Consider the following 22,797-nt stretch of genomic DNA (forward strand, 5'->3'; position numbering starts at 1 on the left):
CTTCCCTTCACGATAAATCAATAAATAAAAGACCATTGCCCGTTAGAAAGAAACCGTCACCCTAAGCCTGAAGACGTTGAAATCAAACGCTACATTTGCCACGTCAAAGCGGGCTTTGAAAATGCACCGCCGCTTGATGTACCACATCACAGGAAAGAACGTAAACACAGGGAGCTCTGATGTCGTGACGGCGCTTGAATATTAAAGGTACACGAAAGCAAGCGCGAAAGCCAGCACAGGCAACCCAGTCAGCTCTCAAGACTCGCCGAGTGGATCCACTGTATAAACGTGCCGACAAATATACAATTCCCTCCACGTGCTTTTGGCGGGGGCTGTAGCCGCCGGGGCATTTATTAGATAAATGAAAAAGTGGGGCCTGTAAAGTGAAATGGCTTTCAGTCAACGGAACCTATTTTGCTCGACCGGATTGACTTTATGACCCGTAATAATGTTGGGATAATCTTGCGAGTGGCTGCGATAAAAATCCGATCTTGCGTAAATCAAAATGAAAGTCAACCGCGGCGTGACTTCAAACCTGCCAATTATTTGAGGCCAGACACACAGCAGCGAAGGCGCCGCTATTTAGCAGCCAATGATGAGTAGATCCTTGTATGTACAATCACACAATGGAACCGTGACACATTTTGTGGTCCGTTTGATAAACAGGACAACAGCGATTAAGGGAGACATTTTAATTGGACAGACCATAATTCACTGGAGACGTTCATTGCACACCAAAAAAAAGTTGAAAAGCAATGTGTGTGTGTGTGTCTGTTTTTCCTTTTTTTTTTTTTTTTTTTTTAAATGTGACATGACACGTATGTCACGGGTCATGTGATCACATTCAGTAGCAAATATGTGCGTTTTAATCTGCCTGTGCAAATGCCTGCGGTATATTGGCACATTGTTAAAAAAAATAAAATAAAAGAAGTGATAAGACCGTTTTAAAAAGAACAACGTTTAGCCAGAGGCAGAAATAGAAACAATCTAGTGGGTCAGCGCTACTGTACAGAATCACACTGAGGCACTTCGCATCACACGATGACTAGTATTCAGTTGACGCTGTGGATTTTTGTCCTAACATAAGCTTTCAGAGGAGCGGCCGCTGTTGTTGATGATGGGCGGCACGCTCGTTTCACTTTTTGCAACGTCGAACTCGGAGGCCGAGTTGCACTTCACCTTCAAGGCCCTGTTAAAACAATAGCGTTTCTTTGGCGAGGCAGAAGTCCGCTCCCGTTTCGAGTTCTGCTCGCACTTTTTGACACGTGGCTTCTGGGGGAGGGCGGCGCTCTCCTGCTGGCCGGGGATCTTACGCCAAACATCCTCCCGCGTTGCGGTTTCTGCGGTCACGCCGCACGGAGGAGGGCGAGGCCTCCCGTCTCGCGCATTCGGCCCTTGATGTCTGTCCGTTTGGCCCGAGTCCTGCGTGGCGGGGGACCGCGGAGTTTGTGTCACGGCCGGCGTGCCGAGAATTAGGCTTGGCACTTCCGGCCCACGATCGGGCTCGGAGCCTTGAAAAGAGCCGTCTTTTTGGGCCGCGCGCTGGCTGGAGGCTCTCTGGTCCGAAATGGCCTCCGGGCTGGCGGCGTGGATGCAATACTTGTGAAGATGGCAGCAGGGCGCGGGTGCTTGCCGGGGGTACACGACCCTTCCCGGGCTGCAGCGGTGCAAGTGGGGAGGAGGCGGACAGGGGACGCAGTGCTCGCGGCGATTCCCGCGTGCGCACGCCGGGTCCGGTTCGCTCCGACGGTTTCCCGCAGGAGGGACAAGATGGGGGAGGGGATGAGAGTCCTGGGGAGGGTGAGGACAGGAACGGGATGTCCACAGCGGAGGTGGTTCCCCACACGAGCAGTCCGTGTTCTGCGCGTACTGGCAGCGAGCGGCCGTGTTGAGCGCATCGACGAGGCCGTTTTTAGGACTGCATTTGCCGGCCTCCGTGCGACTGTCGTACCGAGTGTGCGAATACTGGGAAGCGCGGTGGTGCGCGCGTACGCCGTTGGGACGCTGCGGACAAAGCTCTTGATCCTCTTGAGGTTTGTCTTCAGCTTTCTGACCTGAAGCCAGCGGCTCCAATTCGTAATGTTCCGCCTCTCCGTCCCCGCCGTCCAGCTGGTATTTGCCCAAACCGGAGCTCTGCCCTTTGGATGGAGCGCCTCCGGACGGGTCCCGAGACAAAGCCTGACACGGCGGATTTTTAGGCAGCGGGATCTGGCCGCAGGTGCCCTGAGGGCCCAGGCAGCGACACATGCACTGAAAAAAGAAGGTGGCGAAGGCCCAGCTGATGCACATGATCAGCATCATGAAGGTGCCCAGCTGGGTGTAGGCTAACACCGTCGAGGGCATCATCATGGCCCCCGCGACAAAGGTGGTCAAGGCAGCCATAGCGATGGCGGACCCCATGCGGCCGAGGGAGAAAATCACTTTTCCCTCGCGGTCCGGCTCCGGCGCCAGCCTGTACGCCACGCCGTAGTGAACGGCAAAGTCCACGGACAGCCCGACCGCCACGGAAATGGTGACCGACTCCAAGACGTTCAGCTCCCAACCGAGAAGCACCAGGGAGCCCACGGTGACGAAAATGGTCCCGGCGATGGACAGGATGGCGTACAGGCTGATGATGATGTTCCACGTGGTGAGGAGCATGACGCTGAAGGCCACGGCCACCGACAGCGCCATGGCAACCAGAGTGCCGTCAGACAGACTGTCCTGAAGATCGAAGAATTCCAGGTTGCTGACCAGCCAGCCGTGGCTGAGGCCCAGCGGGGCGTGGCGCAGCTCCTCCGTTATCCAGGCGTCCACCTGGATGACCGACAGATAACCGCGACATTCAGCGTTTTTCAAGTGGACGGTGCCTCCGACAATGACTGTAAATGGGATATAGCGGTGGTGTCGAAACGAATTGCGGCTCGCCATCCATTTCCAAAAATATATATATCATGACATGGAAAAATGATACGATACGATTCAATTTTCGAGGCAAAAATCGGTTCTTCCACTTTGTGCTCTATGGCTGAGTGATGAGGACCTCGCATTAACGATCCTCAAGTACTGAAAAACGGTCACCCTTTTTTGGGGTTCTGAATGTGGAGTTGGGATTCGGCTGCTGTGAAGTGCAGAGCTGGACCTATTCTGTGCGATAGAGGGCTGTTGGCCACCCCCCCCCCCCCAAAAAAAATCCACAACTCTTTGCCTCAACACCTTCAATAGAAGGCTGATGAAATCAACTAGACAACTAAAGAAGGCTTCAAAAATGTGAAGAATTTTAAAGTGGCTCTATCATCCTTCAATTTTGACTGAGGCGGCCCTCAAACAAAAAAAGTTTGGACACCCCTGCGGGTGCAGCGTCGAAGAGGAAAAGATCATAAAATGAACGCCGCGTTCACATGCTCTGACCTCACGATAGAACTGGTGCATCTTCTCATAGGCCAGCGTGAAAAGGAAGGTGCTCTTAAACTCCAAAACGATGGCCTTGATGGTGTCGTTGATGTCGAATCGAGGTCCGGGGGTCTTGCTGTCCAGGTGGTAGTTGGTACTGCGGTCGAGCTCCATGATGGCCCTCTTGATGCACAGCTCAAAGACTTCCTGCTTGTAAGGGAAGGTGGATTGACTGCAGCAGGGGTAGACGGATGCCTCCTCGCAGTCTTGGTTCTCCATCCACTGTTAAAAATAAGGTAGGACTAACGTACGCGTTTAAAAAAAAAAAAAAATGGATATAGACATTGTCATTTACTGACCTGCTTGAATGTCTCGATGAAGCAGCTGGTGAAGTCCTGCTCGTCTGACTGAAAGACAAAACTCTGGTTTCGAAGCTTCTGGCAGAAATTGAGGATCCACAGCTGAGAGGCCGGACTGGCGATGTTGAAGCTGCTGTCCAGCATCAACTTTCCCTTGTTCTTGGGGTTCAGGGGGTCACCGTTATCCACGGGCGTGACACCCCAGATGATGGTGATGGGCATGTGGAGGTCCTCTCCGTGATGCGCTCTCTCAAACATGAAGAGCTTCTTGTACTCGGCATCGTAGCGCTCGAAAGGGTGAGAGGAACGGAAGACCTGAAACTCGGCCAGCTCCAGCGAGGGAAGCTTCATCTTCGGGTTGACGCAAACGACGTACGCCCCGCCCACCGTCAGCGCGAGGAACCAGAAGAGCCAGAGGTAGCGCAGCTTGATGACCACGCAGGGCAGAACCTTCTCAAAGAAGATCCTGGAGGCTTCGGAGACGCTAAACAAGCATTTGTGAGCCTTCCGGCAGAGACCCGCCGCCGTCGCCCGGACGCCGTGGCCGCTTTGTTGGCGCTGGGGCTTGGAACAGGGCAACGCGCTCGGGAGGTAGCGCTCGTGCAACACCACCACCGCCGGCAGCCACGTCACCATGAGGACGTAGTTGACCAAGATGGCCGTCCCGGCGTAGATGCCGAAGCAGCGTATGGCCGTGATGTTGCTGACGTAGTTGGCGTAGAAAGCGGCGGCGGTGGTGAAGCTGGTGACGAACATGGACAAGGCGGCGTGCTGCAGCGTCACGCCGACCGCTTCCGCCAGCTCGGCGCGGGGCTTGTCAAATTTGGTGTAATTCCAGACGTCGCAAAGCACGAAGGCGTCGTCCGCGCCGATTCCCACCAGGATGATGAGGGCCGTCAGGTTCATGAAAGGGAAAAACTCAAAGTTGAAGACCAGGCGGTAGAGAAAATAAGACACGATGAGGGAGCTGATGATGGCGATGATGGTCATGAGGGTGATGAAAACGGAGCGCGTGTACACGCACATGACCAGCAGGACGATCACGATGGCGATGGCCGGGTACACCGTGTCCGTCAGGAGGTAGTCCTGGAAGAGGTCGTGCTTAATGCCAAACTCGATCCCGGTGACTGTGGTCACGCCGTCCGAGGAGTTCCAGTTCTCAAAATTATCCAAGTAAATGTTCATCATGGACTCTCCCTTTTCTGTGGGCGAGAAGAGCATGCTGTACGTGAGCACGGGCGGCGGAAACTCCAGGCTCTTGGGGCTGAGGAAGTCCTTATCAACCAGGAAGTGCATCATCTGGTAGACGGCGTTGTACTTGGTGCACTTGCGGGGCACGTTGCCGCACTTGAGCTGATCCTTACGCTTGAGGGCCACGTCCCAGCAATCGGGTCCCAGCGTGCCGTTGTGGTAATACTTGGCGCACGAGCGCAAAATCTTCAGCGTGTGCGCCACGTCGCGCTCGGTAATCGTCTGGCAGGACGACCTGTTGGTGAGCGCCGCGATGTAGTTCCCGAGCGTCCAGCTGGGGCAGCACGAGGCATCGTTGGTGCGCTGGCAGAGGCTCCAGTAGTCGCGGTGAGAGCGCACCTGCGGACAGACCAATTCAAAATTTTTTATTTTATTTTTTTTTTACATTTGAAGCTCAGTTCAGTGAGCATCTAAATGCAAGGGTGATTCGGCACTGGCAAGGCCCCTAAATGACAACGTGACCACGAAACCGCGTGGCGCCGCTCCTCGTTCGTACCCGAGTGTTGTCCAGATTGCACATGGATTTGATGGCCTGAATACTCCACAAATTCTTCCCCTCGGCAGATGAGAAAACCAGCCTGGAATAGCTGGAGCCTGCACGACGTATCAAGGAGAACGACATCACATTCATCAAAGTGAGGCATAACAGAACCTTTTTTTTTTTTTTGTTGTCCAAAATGAAATGCATCTTCGGGTGAGAATAGTTCCAGAAAATGGCCCGTTTACCAGGCACATCGCAGAAGAACTCCTTCCTGAAGTCCCACTCTGCGTGCCGTTTTTCTCGATCAAAGTGGTCTTCGGCCCGCTTGGGTTCCTGGTGACTTGAGAGCAACAGAAAATCAAGATGATGAGATCATTACATCATGAATAGATCGGATCATGACCTTGACGGAAAGTTCACGCTTTACTTTTTAGCCTGCTCGTCGGCGTATTTGAAGGGATAGTTGGCCAGTGTTGCTTTGTAGCCCGTGTTCTTCACCATGTTGTTCCAGGTGACCAGGCGTTGACCAATGGCAGTTCCTCGAGGCTCGAAACCCTTTGACGACATGCAAAACAACCGATTTTTGGGCGGCAACTGCTAACCTCCTTTTGCACAAAATGACAACTTTGGATAAACGGTCGCCGTATTATTTGCCGGCGGATACCGTCCACGTCGACGTTTCCACCGTTCATTCTTCACCCTTCTTCGTCCGTCATCGAGACTTGTATTTACCTAAACATGTTAAAAATGAATTACTCACCAAAAGAGGGTCGGAGAAATCGGGGAGGTCAGGAACCAGAACGCCCACCAGGGCGCACACGACAATGAGCACCGTGCACACCCCGAGCACCACCACCGGCCAATCCGCTATCAGCTCGGAATAGCTGAAAACGCAAGAAGGAGACTCGAAATGGCTGCGAGACGACAAGGTTCGTCGCCGTCCAACCCCCTCCGACAAAAATCGAATCGATGATAAACATGGACGCATACTGTATTGAATTAGTGCCCGCATGCAAGTGAGAAATGATGAGATGCAGTCTGCTGGTTTACTCAGGCCAGGTACAGACAGGCGTTTGCAACTCCCGCAAGATCACTCATGACTCACTGCTGAGGTATGACAGCAGTGATGGATGGAGGATGGGAATAATGGGAGGGGAGGGCAGGGGGGGGGGGGGGTAAGGCTTGGTTATGGCAGTCCTTACCTTTTGGGGAATCGAAAGGGCCACGCGGGGCTGAAAAAGAAAATGAGACAGATAAATAACGTTTACATTTTGATGTCAAAGCGGCGGCCAATCCCAAAGACATTTTGCAAGGCTTTGGAGGAGGCGAGAACGATTAATTTACGACGCCACGAGACCTTTGGCTCCCAGTGTGAGCAACAGCACATACGGCGCGGTACGCAGTGTGCGGTGCAAAACCATAAAAAAAACGATTGGTTCTGACAGCAGAGTTTCAAAATCCCTTTGAAATGTTAAAAAAAAAACAACAACAAAAAAAACGTGTAATTGAACACATGGAGCTCTATAGAAACACCGTTTGCATTTATTTTCAGGAGCCATAATGTTGCTTCACTTTTGGAATGTTCCCGTGGCTACTTGTCGGGAGCTTCACAAAGCAAAAAAGGAACTCATTTGCGTCAATGTTTGGGAAAAAAACACACACACACACACACGATCCACATTTTAAATGTCAAATGCATTACTGGCTATGTTAAGATGATAACGCCATGCCTGAAGGGCTTCGATTTTAAGCTTTGTGCAAATGTCAGGTGGGCCAGTGGCCAAAAACTGGCATTTCGAGGCCATTCACCGCAGATACATTCCTTTTTTGAAAGGGGGGGGGGGGGGGACTTATTCTTGCGTCTGTCTTTTTTTTTCTCTTTTGTCTGTGCAACATTCACTGTTTTTCTATTTACCTGTGGGAGTCTTTCTGGATCACTGGGCTAATTAATAAGGTAAACACAGGCCACTGGCCACTCACTCAACGCTGTGCTGACAGAGCAAAGGAAAAAAAGAAAAAAATGCCGGGGGTTGTCAAGCATGTGTGAGAGGATGGCGATGCGTGTTCGCCTTCCTGCATCACATGTGGGTTTACCCAATCGCAATGATCATGACAATTGTGTGCTTAAACCCTTTGATATAGATTCAAAACATATTCTAGACCCGCTAAAACAAACAATGATTGCAGATATAAAAAGAGTGTTTGTTGAAGATGGAATCGGATGTTCCTTGTTTGGGTTGTGCCAAAGACGCTCCAAATCGTGGAGGGGGAAAGAAAGCACCCCCGTCATCACAGCTTTCCTTTCTCAATATGGCCGAGTTGACAATGGTGACTAATCACGAGCGGCCGTGAAAGGCAAAAAAAAACAAAAAAAAACTGAGCAGGTGAAAACCAATTCAGTAGTTCATCAATCATTTTCTTCGACAATTTAGAAAGCGTTCTTTTCTGATCTTATATAACGCGTGCGTGGACGCAAGTCTGTGTGTCTCGGGGCTGAAGTTAAAGGTCGAGACGCTGCGGAGCGTCCGCTGTCAGACAGGTGGACGTGCGGCCATTTCAAAATGTCATTACAAGAGCAGGCGGAAAAAACATGGCCCACTGCCGGGCAAGTAATACGACCGTGCCAACGGTTTGAAAGCCAGTCGAGAAATTATTTCATGACTCAACGGCGACAATTTCATATGTGTTTTTGCAGCAAAATGTTTTTGAGACCACTTTTATGGGTTTCGGAGGCAGTTTAAACTAGCAGAGTGACATAATTGCACGAGCCCGTGGCTGCTAGAGGGGCCCCGTGAAAATATTGTTTACAATTTGCGGCTCTGTCATGTTCAGCGTTATCGTGCTCACCCCTATCACTTACGTTGCTCCACCTTTTCCTTCAATCGCACACACGCTCTCTCTGTAAGCCCCCCCTGACAGACAGCAGATGGGACAAAACCCGTCAAGATAGTCATCTCTGAGTAAACACCTGTCCATGAAGGCAGGATCAAAGAGGGACGTACTGTCAACATTCTGATTTCTCAGCAGCGTGCCAGGTCTCAGCACGATTAATTTTTTTTTTTTTTAAAGGCTTGCTGCTTCTGGCTGCTTAAGATGACTGCATTTTCTCGGTAATCCGTACAGTGACACTCCAAAAAGTGTTATTCTCGAGAAATGACAATACTTTGATTAGATTTAAAGATAAAATATTTCAACGTTTACTATGAGACATTTTTTTTAGATACGCTTTTTTTTTTAACTTGTACCTGAACAAAAAAAAAAAAAATGCGAGAGACTGAAGGAAAAGAAAGACACCTGTTTAGGTAAGCAAGCAATCCGTTCGACATGAAAGAGTCCAAAGACCACATCTGCTCCCCATTTACAAGAGGAATGAGAAATGGGGCTGGGGGGGTAGCGGTGCGTTTAAGGAGGTCAAAGGAGTATATGAAAGGGGAGAAAAAAAAAAAAAGAGGAAAACATGGACTAAATGTAAGGAGCCACGGATGCCTTCAAATTGAATGCGTGCGCTAGCGACGACGCGCATCCCATCTTTCGACAGTACCGAAAAAAGTTGTTGTTTTCCAGAGTTGTACGTAGGTGGAGGTACCGGAGGACATCCTATTAAACTCGAGTGAAGAAAATTCCATGTTGAGAAGTGGGAGGGGGTTAGGGGGGGGGGGGGGGTCATGATAAATAAATAAAGCTACGATAAAAACAAGCACACATGTCAATAATTACTTGTACAAAATTTGCTCCAACTCCCTCCCCATGTTTGCAGCATTGGTAAATATACTGTAGGATGATGCAAATAATTATGCACGCCATTAAATGGTCCCAGTTCCAGATGCGGTGATGGGCTGCGGTTTTAGAGGAAAAGTCAACTCCCTTCTCACTAAATATGGATCACTCGGAAAAAGCAGAACGCTTTGCCAACAAACGGCTTTCATGCTAGCAGGCCGCCTTGACAGGCAAATGCGAGGGACCTCAAGAGCGTTCGAATGGTTCCGAGTTAAAAGTTGTTGGGTGTCAGACTCGGCTGCGCAGGGGGCTACCTTCGGTCACGGGTGCAACGCGATCAACTTTGATTGAACAGACTAAAACGAAACCTTGTTGAAAATAGATATGAAACATGATGGAAAAATCTATTCTGTCAACTTAAAAAAAAAAAAAAAACAATGCGAAATGCTATCTTTCCAAAAACGTCTTTGCACTTTTGCCACAAAGAGCTGGATACTATTTTCTTGACATTATGTTTGGGTGTCGGGTTCTGTGTTGCCAAAATTCTCAGGATGAGGTTAGGGAAAAGAAGGGGGAGGCATTCCTCAGCATCCTTTCGCTTTAGTCACAATGACCACACGTGGCTGCATCACTTTTGCACGGACGTGATAGAATTGTTCCAAGCGACGGCGTTTCCTGTCATGTCCAGTTAAAAAACTGCTACATTAAAAAACAAACACACACACACACACACAGCACGACACATACCTAAGCTCAGTCGGACGTGTTGAACTCTGGAGGTGCTCCTGCCAGGGCTGGTGGTGACTGTGACGGTGTAGACGACGCGGGGTGGTCGGGTGTGTAAGATGGGGCCGTGGGTGGGAGTAAGTGCAGGCAGGTGGACAACAAGAGCAGGTCAGAGGGCTCCTGGAATGAGGAGCCGAGCCGGGCCCGTGGCCCGTGCCTGCAATCTGGAGGGGAGGGCGCTCCTGCTGACCGCACGGGCAGCAAAAGGAGTGGAAGTGACACTGCTGGCAGCAGGGCGCTGCGGGCTGCAGACAAGGCGAGGGCGGCGATGGAGCGGATGAAAGCTGGCGTTTGGCTAGCGTTTGCGAGTCCGTGACGGCGGGGGAAGGTGCGGCGGCGGTCGGGCGGGGGAGCGTCCGAAGGCTTCCGTTCTGTTTGACAACTCCGCCGTTTTGGCTGGGTCTGTTTGTTCTCTGGACGTGTGATCTTGGCTTCTTTTGCGGCTGTCTACGTGCCGCATTCCTAAGTGAGGTTTCTTCGCGTGCCTCTGCTGAAAGGTCATCGCCGTTCGAGGCGGCCGCGCGAGGCTCCGGGAAACTGCCGTCCTGCGTGTCGCTGTTCGAAGGCGCGTTCCCGCCGGTGCCAAGAGGATGCCCTTCACCGCCGGGCGCCGGATGGTTATCGACCGCGTCGCTTAGGGCCATCGTCCTCTGCGGAGCGGCCTGGCCGGTATCCTGTCACTCCCTCTGGGGTGAATTAAAAAAAAAAAAAAACAGAAGACATCATAGATTGGGTTGCCAAGTATGAACATGTTTTAACCTTCTCTAATCCATAAAATAATGAAGAATGGCAATGTGTAAACTCTCCACTGGTTTTTAACGGTGAGTCATTTTCCAGGACACAAGGCGCGCGTTCACCGAGTCTTCCTTTGGAATGACAACAGGGGCCAACAAATTAGCTCATTTTCAGGACTGTACAATTTCGCGGGCCGGAAGAAAAGAAATTAGAATCTTGGCGGCAATTTTAGCATGTGGGCGAGCCGGTGCCTGGGGGGGTGCGGGGGGGGGGCATGCCTGTGGTTTTGGGCGGTATGCCCGATACAGTTCAAACAGGGTTGCATTTAAAAAAAGTGGCCGAGGCTAGCGGAACTAAGCACAACATACAAACATGGAACACTAAAACTACGAGTGCAACGTGACGCCGTCACGTGACTTGCCTTTGACCAGAGCTCCACAAACCTTTTCACGCGAGGGCCAAATAACCCTTCGCTTTGTAGACAGGCACAATTTCTGTCATAAATAACCAATCTTTTTTTTTCTCTTAGCTAATCTTTTCGCCGGTTATGGTTTAAACTATGAGTACGGACAATTATTGACGTCTGAGGTTGAAAATGAATTTTGCTCAAGGACGTTCGGAAGAGACGTGACCAAATTCTCGGACGTCATTTGAGATATTTGTAATGCCTTCAGTATCACCTACAGCGATGGGGATGAGGCAAAGATGTGTTATTTCTTTTCCCCCCCGACGCAACAGGAAGACAGGCCAAGACATTTGGCCCGATTCCCATAAGTAAGCGGTTAGGAATGACGCAGCAGATGACGAAGAATCTTTTGGACAAGGTCTCATGAGAGGGGTTCTGACGAGTGGGGGGGGGGGTGTGATTGAGACACCTCGGGCGACAGCGAGCTGCAGTTGAGGCACCTGGCATCCCTTTCATTTAGCCTAATGAGCCGTAATTACGAGGCCTCAGTTAGGAGACGGTTAATCCACTCGGTTCACGTCAACATGCAGCAGCAGCAGCACCCCCCCCCCCCCCCCCGCCCAGTTACCTACAGCTTGACTTACTATTCCTTGACATGTTTCTAGTTGTCAGGACAGACTCTGTGTATATTTGACCCCGCAATGGTCGTTTTTTTTTTTTTTTTTTTTACAAGCTGGGCCGTTTAAAATCTGGGCAACAGCACTGACAGTTTTGGCTTGTCCCATCAGAGGAAAAAGAGGCAAACACACCCTGGCAAAATACTCTTGATTTTCCAACACAAGTAGGCTACTGGCAAAAAAAAAAAAAAAAAAAAAACTCAAATTGCTGCCCTGTCACTAGGACGGACACACAAACACCACGTATCAACTTTTTTTTTTTTTGTAATTAACAAGGCAAAATCACTAGGTTGCTCCCAAAACTAGTACTTGCACAAAAAGGCGAGTGCGCACTTCTGGATTTGTGACGTCCGGGTGACAATTATTTTGAATGTCTCCAGAAAAGAAAGTTTCGTGAGGTTGGCTTTCTGACGACTTAATCGCTACAAATGAATCAAATGAAAGCTTCCAAGCGACTTTCTAAAACACTTGGAGCGGTCGGCCTGGCTCATGCTTACTTCCTGTTTCCACAATGCCAGATAATTCACTGGAAAGCCACACGTTGTACGCGCTTCTTTTTTATTGAGGAAAAGAGACAACACTTGAGCAACCTCGCGATGAAGCAACGCTGCAATCCGCAAAGTGTCACTCACACACACACACACACACACACACACGAGACCGCAACAGCGAAGGGCATCATCGACGTCATCATGCCTGCGCAGCTTCGGCGCACGTTCGCGGTTCCTTTTGGGAAATCGCACCGGCGCAAGACGCGAAAATGAAACGCAAGCCACTGAAGCTTCACAACCTACCGTGTGCGGTGGGTTTGTCCCAAACGCCTCGTCCTTGCAACACGCGGCGCCTAATTGGAGACGCCCCCTCACCCCACAAAAACAACAAAAAGTCTTCCCGTGCAAGCGCAAATATCCGCGGACCGAAGAAACAACGAAGGCCTGGGAAGACAGAAGCATGTCAGACCAGCGAAGGGCGGCGTGTCCGCACAGCACCTTTTCCTTTTCCTCGGGAGAAGAGTGAGGCAGGCTGGCAGGAGGCGGTGGGCTGGGACTGCCTGGAGCGCAACTCACTGATAGGACCACCGCCGTCTCGTCTTTAACCCGCTCACTGCCACGCAAGTCATTCCCGAATAGTCGGGGGTGCTCATCTTTTGCACACCGACAGCCAGAAAAAGAAAAATACATCATCTTCTTAGATCAAGGGGTGGGCGATTCATTTTGCAAAGGGGCCACATGAGAAACCGGGACGCTTGCCGAGAGCCAAGCTAACATGCCATCTTCAACTTTGCTCAATATTATTTATCACGTACTCGAAACAAACACGTCGTCTTGTTTCAATAAATCGCTGCGCGTGTAGACAGGGCATGGAGTGTTACAATACAAATTTTTAAATGTAATTCAAAAGGGGCCATTAAAATTTCATCTGTAAAAAAAAAAAAAAAAGAAAATTACATCAACGAGTTGTCTGGGAGGGGGGGCGGGGGGGCATGCATAACTTCAGACATCAAATAAAACAGAATCCTTATATTTCACCTCCACCAGTCATGCACTTTGCTAAAAGAAACCTCATGGACCATGTCAAGAAATTTTGTTGGCAAAAATATCTCCTCGGCAAGGGGACGAGTTTTATCGCCGAGTATGCTCGGAAGGCAGAGGGCCGTACCTGGCTTGGATCGCAGCCGTCCGCCAGGATTAACACACTGTTCAGAGAGCAAACCGTAATCATCTGCAGTCTTGCGGCACGCTTACGCATCTGGCCTGCAGGCCAGTCAAAGCCCAACAAGTCATTTCGTGCTTTGTGATCATCTCTAATAATCACACTGATACCAAATGCACTGATGCATGCCGACGCCTTTACCTTTTCCTCTTGCCTTGAGTGTCGCATGTGGCTGGGGGGCGGGGGGGGGGGGGGGTGGCCTGCATGGAGCCAAAATCTGCAAACCACATCAAAGGCCACAATGTGCTGGGAAAGGACAGAGGCCCCACAAGCCCTTGAGACGACAACAACTGCGCACAACTCGTCAAAGCGACGGTTGGTGTCATGCATGACGATGAGAGCGTTCCGATTATTAGGGGCAAAGTAGAAACGCAACTTGACGATATCGAGCACAGGCCCAAGTCGAAATGTTATCGTCCCGGCCTTTGCCTGCTTCCAGCGTTACGCGCTGTAGCGTGCAAGATGAGTGCCTCCTTTTAATATGCATTTTTCAGCATGGAAGATAAATCGGTCGACTTCAAGCCGCCTCCCGATACGCTGGAAATAAAGTCGTTCTGATGGACGGCGCTTGTATTTATGGGGAGAGATGCTATTTCATGCAGATTCCACCACTCGAGTGGTTCTGCCTGTGGATAAATCACTACTGCAAAAATGGGCACCGGGTCTTTGGCAAGATCGACTCCACGGCTGGCTTCCAACCGGCCTTCTTGTCATACGCAAAACGCTACCAAAAGAACTGATCTTTTCTGTCTCTTTCCGAGTGGCTCGCAGGGCAACGTTTGCTGCTGCTGCGCCAAATGTGGAAATAACCTCGGACCTTTGAACATACCGAAAGCAACTTTTTAAAGTTACATTTCGTTTGGCGCGCCGGAAAGAGTCAGACGTGATGCAGATGGCCGATCCGTCTGGTTCTTATCATTATGCAACATACCGAGAAAAGCACGCGACAGACCACAATAAAAGCCGCTGGCCAGACTTGAAGAGACTGGCAGAAAAGTGGAGCGGCACTTCGAGTCAACGTTCTTCTCCGACGTGTTGACTGGCAACCTCAAAGGTGAGGATGACGTCACACGCGCGCGTTCGCTCATCGCGGGCGAGATGACCCCCCCCCCCCCCCCCCCCCCTTGCTATGATTTCAAGAGCAACGGCATTGCAAATCAAAGCGACCCTAACTTAATACCGACATGAAAGGTTAAGCGACTTGTACAGTGGGTATAAAAAGTCTACACCCCCCCCCTGTTCAAAAATCCATGGATTTCTTATTCTATAAAATTCTACTTACAATAGTACAGAGTGGCCATTCTATGTCATTGTCATTTCTCAAAAATCAATACTTGCGTCTTTCGCTTCCCTCCCCGGAGGCCTGAAGCACTCGCTTGTCTGGGAAAGGACACGCTTCAATCAGAAATCCTCTGTTGTCTTCGAGAGGGAGACGACTGTGGGAGGGACTGACCCAAAAGCAGACGGCGAAAGAGAGGCGGTATGCAAACAGACGGTCCTTATCAAGTGGAAGAAAGGAAGCGGCATTGCAAATGAGGGGGGGGGGGGGGGGGGGGGTCCACGCAAATCAAAGAGCAAAGCACGGAAAGAAGAGATCTTTATTTGCTTGATCAAACTACAAACGCAGACAAAGAGGGTGACGGGGGGGGGATTGGAGAGTCTTTTCTTCGGGCCACTCAGACGACCGTTTGCCTGAACGGTGCATCGCCACACAACGGCTGACCGGCGACTCGGCATTCCGGCCGGAGATCCATTTTCATTTTCCATCATATTTTGGTTCCACTTCTACTCATACCGATAAGGGAAATGTTTTATCGTACATACAACTTCATGAGCAGGATCAAATCAAGCCCAAAAAAAAAAAAAACACAAACATCCGTTTGAGAGTAAATAAGGCTTACAACAACAGTCAAGTGTTTCATTTCCAAAACGCATGATGTCCAAAAAAAAAAAAAAAAAAAAAAAACAATTTCAAAGTCGATTTTGACTCACTTTCCTCTGCAGGCAAAACGGTGCGAAAACCTGAAAGATCACATCCGCGTGTCAAATTTCTCCGAAGGCCTCTGAGGGCGGGTGACTGGGATGGGACAGTTTTTGGGTGGTTGAAAATCTTGGGGAGGTATGAGATCACATCCTGCCGACATAAAACTTTCGGATGTCTGACACATACCAACATAAGTGGAAATACGGAGGAAAAGGGAGCGGGGAAGGAAAGAAATGAGCATCCTTCATACTCACATCGTGCTCATTTATTATATATCTTTAAAATCAGAATGTGCAAAAGCAAAGTGGACGAGAGAGCAACGCAAAGTAAGAAAGTTAAGACTTTTCTTTCTGTCGCACTTGTTCAAAACACAAGAGTGACCAAGCGCTGCCCCGGACGGATGCAAAACGGCGGCAGGTTAAATTAGCCAAAGGAGACGAGATTGGAAACGTGACACCGAATGAATTTGAAAGCGGCCAAGAAAAGAGGTCAACAGAAAAGGCTTGACGATACGCAGTCACGGATTGTGGAAAAAAAAAAAAAAAAAAAAGAGTCCGACGGGCCTGCTGCTCCTCGGAATGTAAATGCACGCTCAACGTTTGATTTACCGTTTGTGTGTGTGTGTGGGGGGGGGGGGGGGGGGGGGGGGGAGATAGAAGACCAACATTTGAGGAGGTCGTGTAAAGAAATGAGGAACGACAATAACGAAGCAGGGGAAAGTCATCAAGTAGGTCCTGGACTTCTTTTTCAGATGTTATTATTTGTTTCAAATCCTGAATTGTCCTGGGCCCACCTTAGCTCCCGCTGACATTTTTGCCCGAGTAAAATTGGTGACGTCATTTCAATGTGGATCGTAAAAGAAGACGATGAGGTTGTGTGGGGGGGGCTCAGTTATGGTCCGGCATTAATCGTAGGAGTCCGTACAAATAAGAGGGAAATTAATCGTGACAGCCTTACGGAATGACATCATGATTTGGGTTTTTGAACCTCCCCTGAAAGGAATAATAACGGGAAGGAGCGGCGCTGCACAGCAAGATCCGCAGTTTTGAGGTCGGTGCTGTTCCAATTTGGAATTGAAAAGCTGGCAGTCGAGCGCAGCTGAGGCGCAAGGAGAGCTGCTACACAACGCGGCATTGTGTGCGGCTGCTTTCAATTTTGTTTTTTTTGTTGTTTTTTTAATCACGTGACTTTGTGGCTTTTAAATCAAAGATTTGTTGGACATTTCAAGGGCACCTGTGCCGCGTCATTTCCGCAGTGGGCGGATGGCCGCCGTATTAAGTCAGCGCCAAGAAAGTTTCGCCTTGATGGATTCCTGGTGCAAATGTTTCTCGACGTCGCCAACTCCTCGTCGTGGATGCAAAAAAAATGCAAAGTTTTAGGGGGACACGATGGAGATGCTTCGTTTCGAAGTGAGAAGAGCCCGTCTTTCGGCCCCGACCCGACAGCGGCTTTGCAAGTGGTCAAAGTCTCTTTCGAACCCTCCGAGATGGTCATTGTTGTGGGGACCGATAAATATTTACTCTTCCCAGCTTGGCAGGGAAATGAGTGGGAGGGGGAAAGGCAGCTATTGTGCCAAAAAGGGGGTCAGAGACGCTGACGAGCCAGCGGGGTCTTTCCTTCCCCACTGGCATTTAAAAGTCCAATACGCTCCTGGTCCAATACAAGAACATACACACACCGTCCTCCCGCGACACTTTGCGCTATGAGAGAGGAACGAGCAGACAGAACAGAAAACATCAGAAAGAGGGGGAAAATAGGGGGGGGGGGGGCAAGCCTTGCAAAAGGAGAAAACAGACTGTTCCCTTTTGAGAGTTGTTTGCTCGACAGACCACCAGCGGAAATCAGAAGACAATAGCTGAAAAGGACTCCCCCAAATTAGACAATGCAGACTAAAATGAAAAAAGAAAAAGGGCGAGTCTTCTGATTATGACTGAAGCTGAACAAGTGAAGAAGAGTGTTTTGGGGGGGGGGGGGTAGAGCACAGTGCGGCCTTTCGGTGTGTCCTGAGCTTCGGGACACAAGAGAGATAACATCAAGCAGTGCATTGAAGAAGAAAATGCTTCCTGCTCCCAAAGCGTCACCGCGAGAAACAGAACGTCAACAGCAGATCAACTTAAGAGCCGACGACGTCGTCGTCGAGCCGCGGCGGCCGAAATGTTTCATGAAGCAAACACGGGAGAGATTGTCAACATTGCCGGCGGCAATTCCGCACAGAGAAAGAGTTGCATAAACATCCCTCGAGCCGTTCATTAGGCGAATAAAGCCCGGTGGAGACCCTCGAGGCCTGCAAAGCCTCGCGACGAAGATCTATCGATGGCAAACATTCGTCTGGGACCTTCTTAATAACGAGAAATCAAGACGTGAAGCGGTGCCTCACTTCTATTAAGCGGGACACCAGATGAGCAGAGTGACAGCAAACCCGGACGGGAGAAAACAGACGACCAATCTTTGGTGAAAGAGATCGGCTGATGCCAAATTTCCATCCGATACTTGCTCCGTAACGAGGGGAAAAGCAAACATCCTCAACTTTTCCTCGGGGCTTGTCTGAACGGGACACGGAAAAGCGCTTTTCTTTCAAATCGTAGGTGTGTTTTCATCCACCGCTTTATTTTTAAACTATATTCTTTTGCTCCGTCGTGCTGTGGAACACGCAGGTGCCGTTTTGCCGAGTTCCAACATGCATCAATGTGGCGTTTTTTTTTTTTTTTGTTTTTTTTTGAAAGCAATGGTTTCCTCTGTGGCATCCCCACATGATATCCTGATTTCCTGACGTCAGCGAGTGCAAAACGGGCACAAAATAAATGCTCAGGCAGATGTAGAAGTTGATGTATTAACCAGGACTAGATCTGCTAAAAGTGCAAAAAAAAAAAAAAATGCAGTGTAAAGTGCAATTATGGAGCTACCAGAGGTCTAGACAACAGACTAAAAAAAAGGATTTAGCAATACAACTTTCGATAAATCGATGTCCTAAATGTATCCGATTTTTTTTTTTTTTTAAATTCTGCCATAGTTTGCTCTTCATCGTAAAATCAGGTGCAAACGCTTTTAACCTTCAAAGCCATTGCGGAGAGCCAGGATACAATTCTTTGGCTCTCCTCCCAAACGTCAGTCGGTCGTTTAACGATACTTGCCAAATTCCTCGCTTTCCACAATTCGCATTGAGCTTCTGGAGACACAAACAATCTGTTGATTCAGTGGTGGAATTCTGTCCCTTAAGCCCGTTATTTGCTTGAGCACTAATGACACAAGGAGAGGAATTTGAGAAATGTCCGCGGATAGCGCACTCATTTCCTTCAGGCGGACGAGATGGCAACAAAGTCGACTTCTGAGTGGCGCATGGATCAACGCAACGCTCGACACGTTCGGATGGCGCCTTTCTGCGTCATCGCGGGCGCCGCAGCCGGCGGCGTTTGATGATTTGATAGACCGGCGGGGAGCACAAAGGAACACGGGTGCCGCCGCCCAAAAGACTTGTCGGAGTGTCGAGTTATAAAATAAGGCAATCGGACTTTTGAATTTCCCAAAGGAGGAGGGAGCTTTTCCTGACAAAATGGAAGAGGCGCAGCGGACGAAAACAAACGAACGCGCGTCGGGCGGACCGACTCCCAAGACAGAGCAGAATCATCGGAATGTCTTTGAAAGCTGACCTTTCACATCCTTGCTGCCTCTTCTGGCGATTGCTTTGCGTTGAGTTTGTTCTCGCATAGTTGGCTTTGACATTTAGGTTTTATTGGTGTTTTTTTTTTTTTTGGTCGGGGATGGATATCATTCCAAACTACGTGCTTGCCTTTGAACCCAATACAGTCGAAACTCGTTACAACGTACCTCGAGGGGCATAAGGAATCTGGACGCTATTACGGCAGTTCGTCGTAACCATTTCCAATTAAAATGGCCGATGTGGAATACGATATGAACATTTGTCAATGTAAAAACATGAACAATTTGGGACAATTGTTAGCCCTTACAGCGGCAGATCAACTCATGATTAGTATTTGTCATGAATTTAATATGAACATTCAGATCAGTCCTTCTACTCCTCTACCAAAGTCTACTTTTAGAACAACGCAGTGTGTTCTCACCTTTGTTCGGGTGCACGTGAGCCCTTGCGGCGGCTTGACTTGCCTCACCTCGCCTCATCAGTTGTGATTTCCGTTTGTGAGAGCGAAGGAGAGTGGAAGTGAGCAGGTTGATTCACTAGATCTTTCTTTGCTTGTTTAGCTCTTCAGATAAATCCCCAAAGACATGGCCCGTTAAACCCCCCCCCCCGCCCCCCCACCCACCTACGCCCCCCCACAGAGAGCAGCCTCATTAGGACGTGTTGTACAAACACAGGAATGTTGACTGGCTGAGGGTGCAATAAGGGCCTTTCCTCCCAGGGACACATGTTTTCTGGCTGCGGACTGACCCTGACGTTCTGTACCTTGTCAAATTGCATTTGGCTCATTTGCCACCACACTCGATCGTTCTGCACTCCGGAATCAAACCGAATGTAACCTGTCTGCGGCATGTTTGACTAAACTTTGAATTGTTTTCAAGTCATGTTGGCTTCTTGAAAAGTTGATCTTCGGTCAAAAAAGGTTGGGCATCCCCTGCCTGAGAGGATCGCCAAGGCGATTACGCAACGCTTAAATGTTGAAATCTGAGTTCTGGATAAAGTTTCATCACTGCCGAAAGTAAAATGTTTATCTCAGACACATCTAAAACAACACCCCCGACAACCTGCCCGCATCGAAACAGTCATACGGCGTCCAAGTTTCAAGTCTCAATGGAAATTAGGCACGCTGGTGCCACGCGGCCCCTCGCCTCATTTTTTTTTTTTTTAGGTCAACATCAAAGCACAATACAGTTTGAATTCTAGACAGCAGCTGGGAGGATCAGTTTCGCCGTCGCGCCAAAATGAGCAGGACAAGGCCAAAGTAGTGCGAGATTCACAAAGAAAACAAATACAACCACTTTTTGCTCAATGTTGATTACCAGACAGGGCACGATAATTGTGGTGGACAAAAAAAAAAAAAGTTTGTAGCGTCACTGAACTGGAGGTACTCACAATATTACTTGACCATTGCAGTAGCATGAAATGATCAGCAAGTATTACTCATCCAAGTTTTCAAACTGGTTTGAATACGGTATAAATAAACAGTACCGCTATTGTGGCACAACACCGCCCCCAAGTGGCTATCTTGTCAAATATTGTCAGCATCTGGTTAAATGCGTTCACATCAAAAATACGAACATAGTGCGATGCCGGCTGTGGCTAGACGAGTTGTACATGTGTGACACCGTAGAAGGGAGAACAATTATTTTGGAAATACTTACAGCGGGCACACTGGATGAACTTTCCGTCCCAGTCTTTTCTTCTTGACCGCAAGCTCATGGACACTGGTCGCTTTCAAAAGATGGAGCGAAAAGAAAAATCAGATCGTTACATGCAGGTTGACAGGGGGTACACTTCCTCCGGTCGTTACCGGGGTCTGTCATATTTAATTCGGAAGAAAATCGAATGAAAACTGACAAGCGAGCGTTAATGCGGTGTTTTCAAAGCTGGACATGATTCCCAAGCCAACTGCGACCCGTTCACACTGAGCTTTGCATTTTGCAATTGTGTTTCTTAAAAGATTATCAGAGGTTCAGATGGCGCTGGTCACGTTCATATGATGTTGAGAACCTCGAAGAAGAGGATTAGCACGCTAATGCTTGTGAGAAAACAATCGAACAACATAACACGTCACGGATTTCAGTCGTCAATCGAATTATCGGGCGATTGGCGATGATTTTAATATTGAACTCTATTAATTTTATCTGTTCAAAATGAACAACATTTGCCTCCCAGTTTTGATATCTTCCCTCTCTCATATGAGTGGTAAGAAGTTATTTAAAACAGTCAGTATGAATCGGTGTCATTCGGCACCGCTGTAAACAACACTCTGGGACAGGGTCGATTAAAACATAGTTCTCATGTCCGAATTCGATTATGGATAAACGTTCGAATATCGCGTTTGTTATCGTTTGTTGGGTTACCTAATGCTCGAGCAACTTATTAAACAATGCATCACTCACACAAGTTTGTAAAAACAAACGTGTGCCAAAAAAGAACTTCTACTCATGTCACATTTTTAGGACACTGTTATGTACATATAAAGGCTAATATACACATTTAGCGACTGTTGCATGGCGGTGGCCACGGATGATGTCTCGATTTCACGTTAAGGGCTTGATTCTTAAATCACAGCTGGTTCTGATGCTGCGTTTAAAACGCTGGTTCTTCGGGCTAATCTGGACCACCGTGCGATCCACTTCATTCGTCATTAAATGGTCCGAAGCAGTCATGAAAGCTTTCGCTCATTATGCTAGCTTTTGAGCAGCATTAGCTTAGTGAAGCGGACAGCGTTGACCAAACAGCTGGCTGAACGGTCGGTCATGTGTGTTTTAACAGCCAAGGGGTGTACTCACATTCATGAAGGCAAATCACGCCGGGCTCCTGAGAGTGATGGGCAAACAGGACCCCGTCCTCCAGGAAAGTTGTTGCCGGATGGAACCACTGAGGTACAGCGTTCCAGTCTCCAGGCATCACACCACGCTGGGGTGGGCTGGCAGCTGCGGACTCCTTGATTGCACCATAGATGTTATTTTACAATAGAAAACACGTTGAGTGTCCTAACGTACGTCATCGGCGCTGCCATATTGGATGAGGCAAAATGCCTCATTCAGATGCAGTTTCGCAGCAAAGCCTGATTTCCTGGCATTCTCTTTCACATGACCTTTGGTCATTATAACATCCTTTTCTTCCAAACAAAAGTCTTCACAATACCTTTGTGTACATTTCCCCTGGTGAAGGTTCAGATTGGGAGAATTAACTATTTTTCCCCTGTATACAGCGTGTACTGCTGCATACACGCGGTTCGGCAACCACCGATTCGCTGACATATGGAGTACTGTATTACTGTTTAGTAAGCGTTATTTATTTTTACATACATTTTGTTCTTCAAAGTAACGCCACATAACCCTACGTGATTTGTACTGAAAACGTGAAGATATGCCATTATTTCCCCGGCATGAGGTTATGAATTAAATGAATGTAATGCGATCAAGATGTTCTCACTTTTCAGTCATGCAGCAAGGTGATGCTTGGTCAAGTATGAAACATTCCAAAACTGTCACTCAAGATGCATCAGTATCATGTTTGTGGAATGCAATGCAAGATATCATGACGGTAGCCCAAGGTTAAAGTGGATTACAAAAGGCAGGCATTTTTTGTGTTGACACCCATTATAACCACAAAACCTCAGAATGACTAATCTTTGCTGAGGTCAGCGTGC

General features: G+C 48.8%; 1 protein-coding gene across 2 annotated transcripts; it reads right to left on the reverse strand.

Annotated features, from left to right (window-relative positions):
• Positions 1-774: 774 nt before the first annotated feature.
• LOC147185861 (protein dispatched homolog 1-like) lies at positions 775-22,697 on the reverse strand. Of its 2 annotated transcripts, XM_086104188.1 has the most exons (11): positions 21,932-22,697; positions 20,798-20,867; positions 9,928-10,652; positions 6,666-6,695; positions 6,224-6,347; positions 5,891-6,018; positions 5,709-5,803; positions 5,479-5,576; positions 3,732-5,321; positions 3,391-3,654; positions 775-2,796 (listed from the first exon to the last, which is right to left on the reverse strand). In XM_086104188.1, the coding sequence occupies exons 3-11, from the start codon at positions 10,608-10,610 to the stop codon at positions 1,078-1,080; spliced, it is 4,731 nt and encodes a 1,576-aa protein (XP_085960314.1). In that variant the 5' UTR covers positions 10,611-10,652; positions 20,798-20,867; positions 21,932-22,697; the 3' UTR covers positions 775-1,077. The 2 variants fall into 2 exon arrangements, with proteins under 2 accessions (XP_085960314.1, XP_085960315.1); XM_086104189.1 differs by lacking the exons at positions 20,798-20,867; positions 21,932-22,697 and adding an exon at positions 12,579-12,862.
• Between the last annotated feature and the right edge of the window lie 100 nt (positions 22,698-22,797).

Source organism: Hippocampus guttulatus, chromosome 23 (assembly GCF_054856545.1).
Source record: "Hippocampus guttulatus isolate MCC_2025c chromosome 23, RoL_Hgut_1.0, whole genome shotgun sequence".
In the NCBI taxonomy this organism is placed as follows: domain Eukaryota; kingdom Metazoa; phylum Chordata; class Actinopteri; order Syngnathiformes; family Syngnathidae; genus Hippocampus; species Hippocampus guttulatus.

Excerpts from the sequence above, each read along its gene's own strand:
- LOC147185861 (XM_086104188.1), bottom strand. The coding sequence starts at position 10,610 with ATGGCCCTAAGCGACGCGGTCGATAACCATCCGGCGCCCGGCGGTGAA. Across the intron at positions 5,322-5,478 it reads GCAATCTGGACAACACTCGG|GTGCGCTCTCACCGCGACTA; the intron begins GTACGAACGAGG and ends GTCTGTCCGCAG. Across the intron at positions 2,797-3,390 it reads TGCACCAGTTCTATCGTGAG|GTGGACGCCTGGATAACGGA; the intron begins GTCAGAGCATGT and ends TCGGTCATCCAG.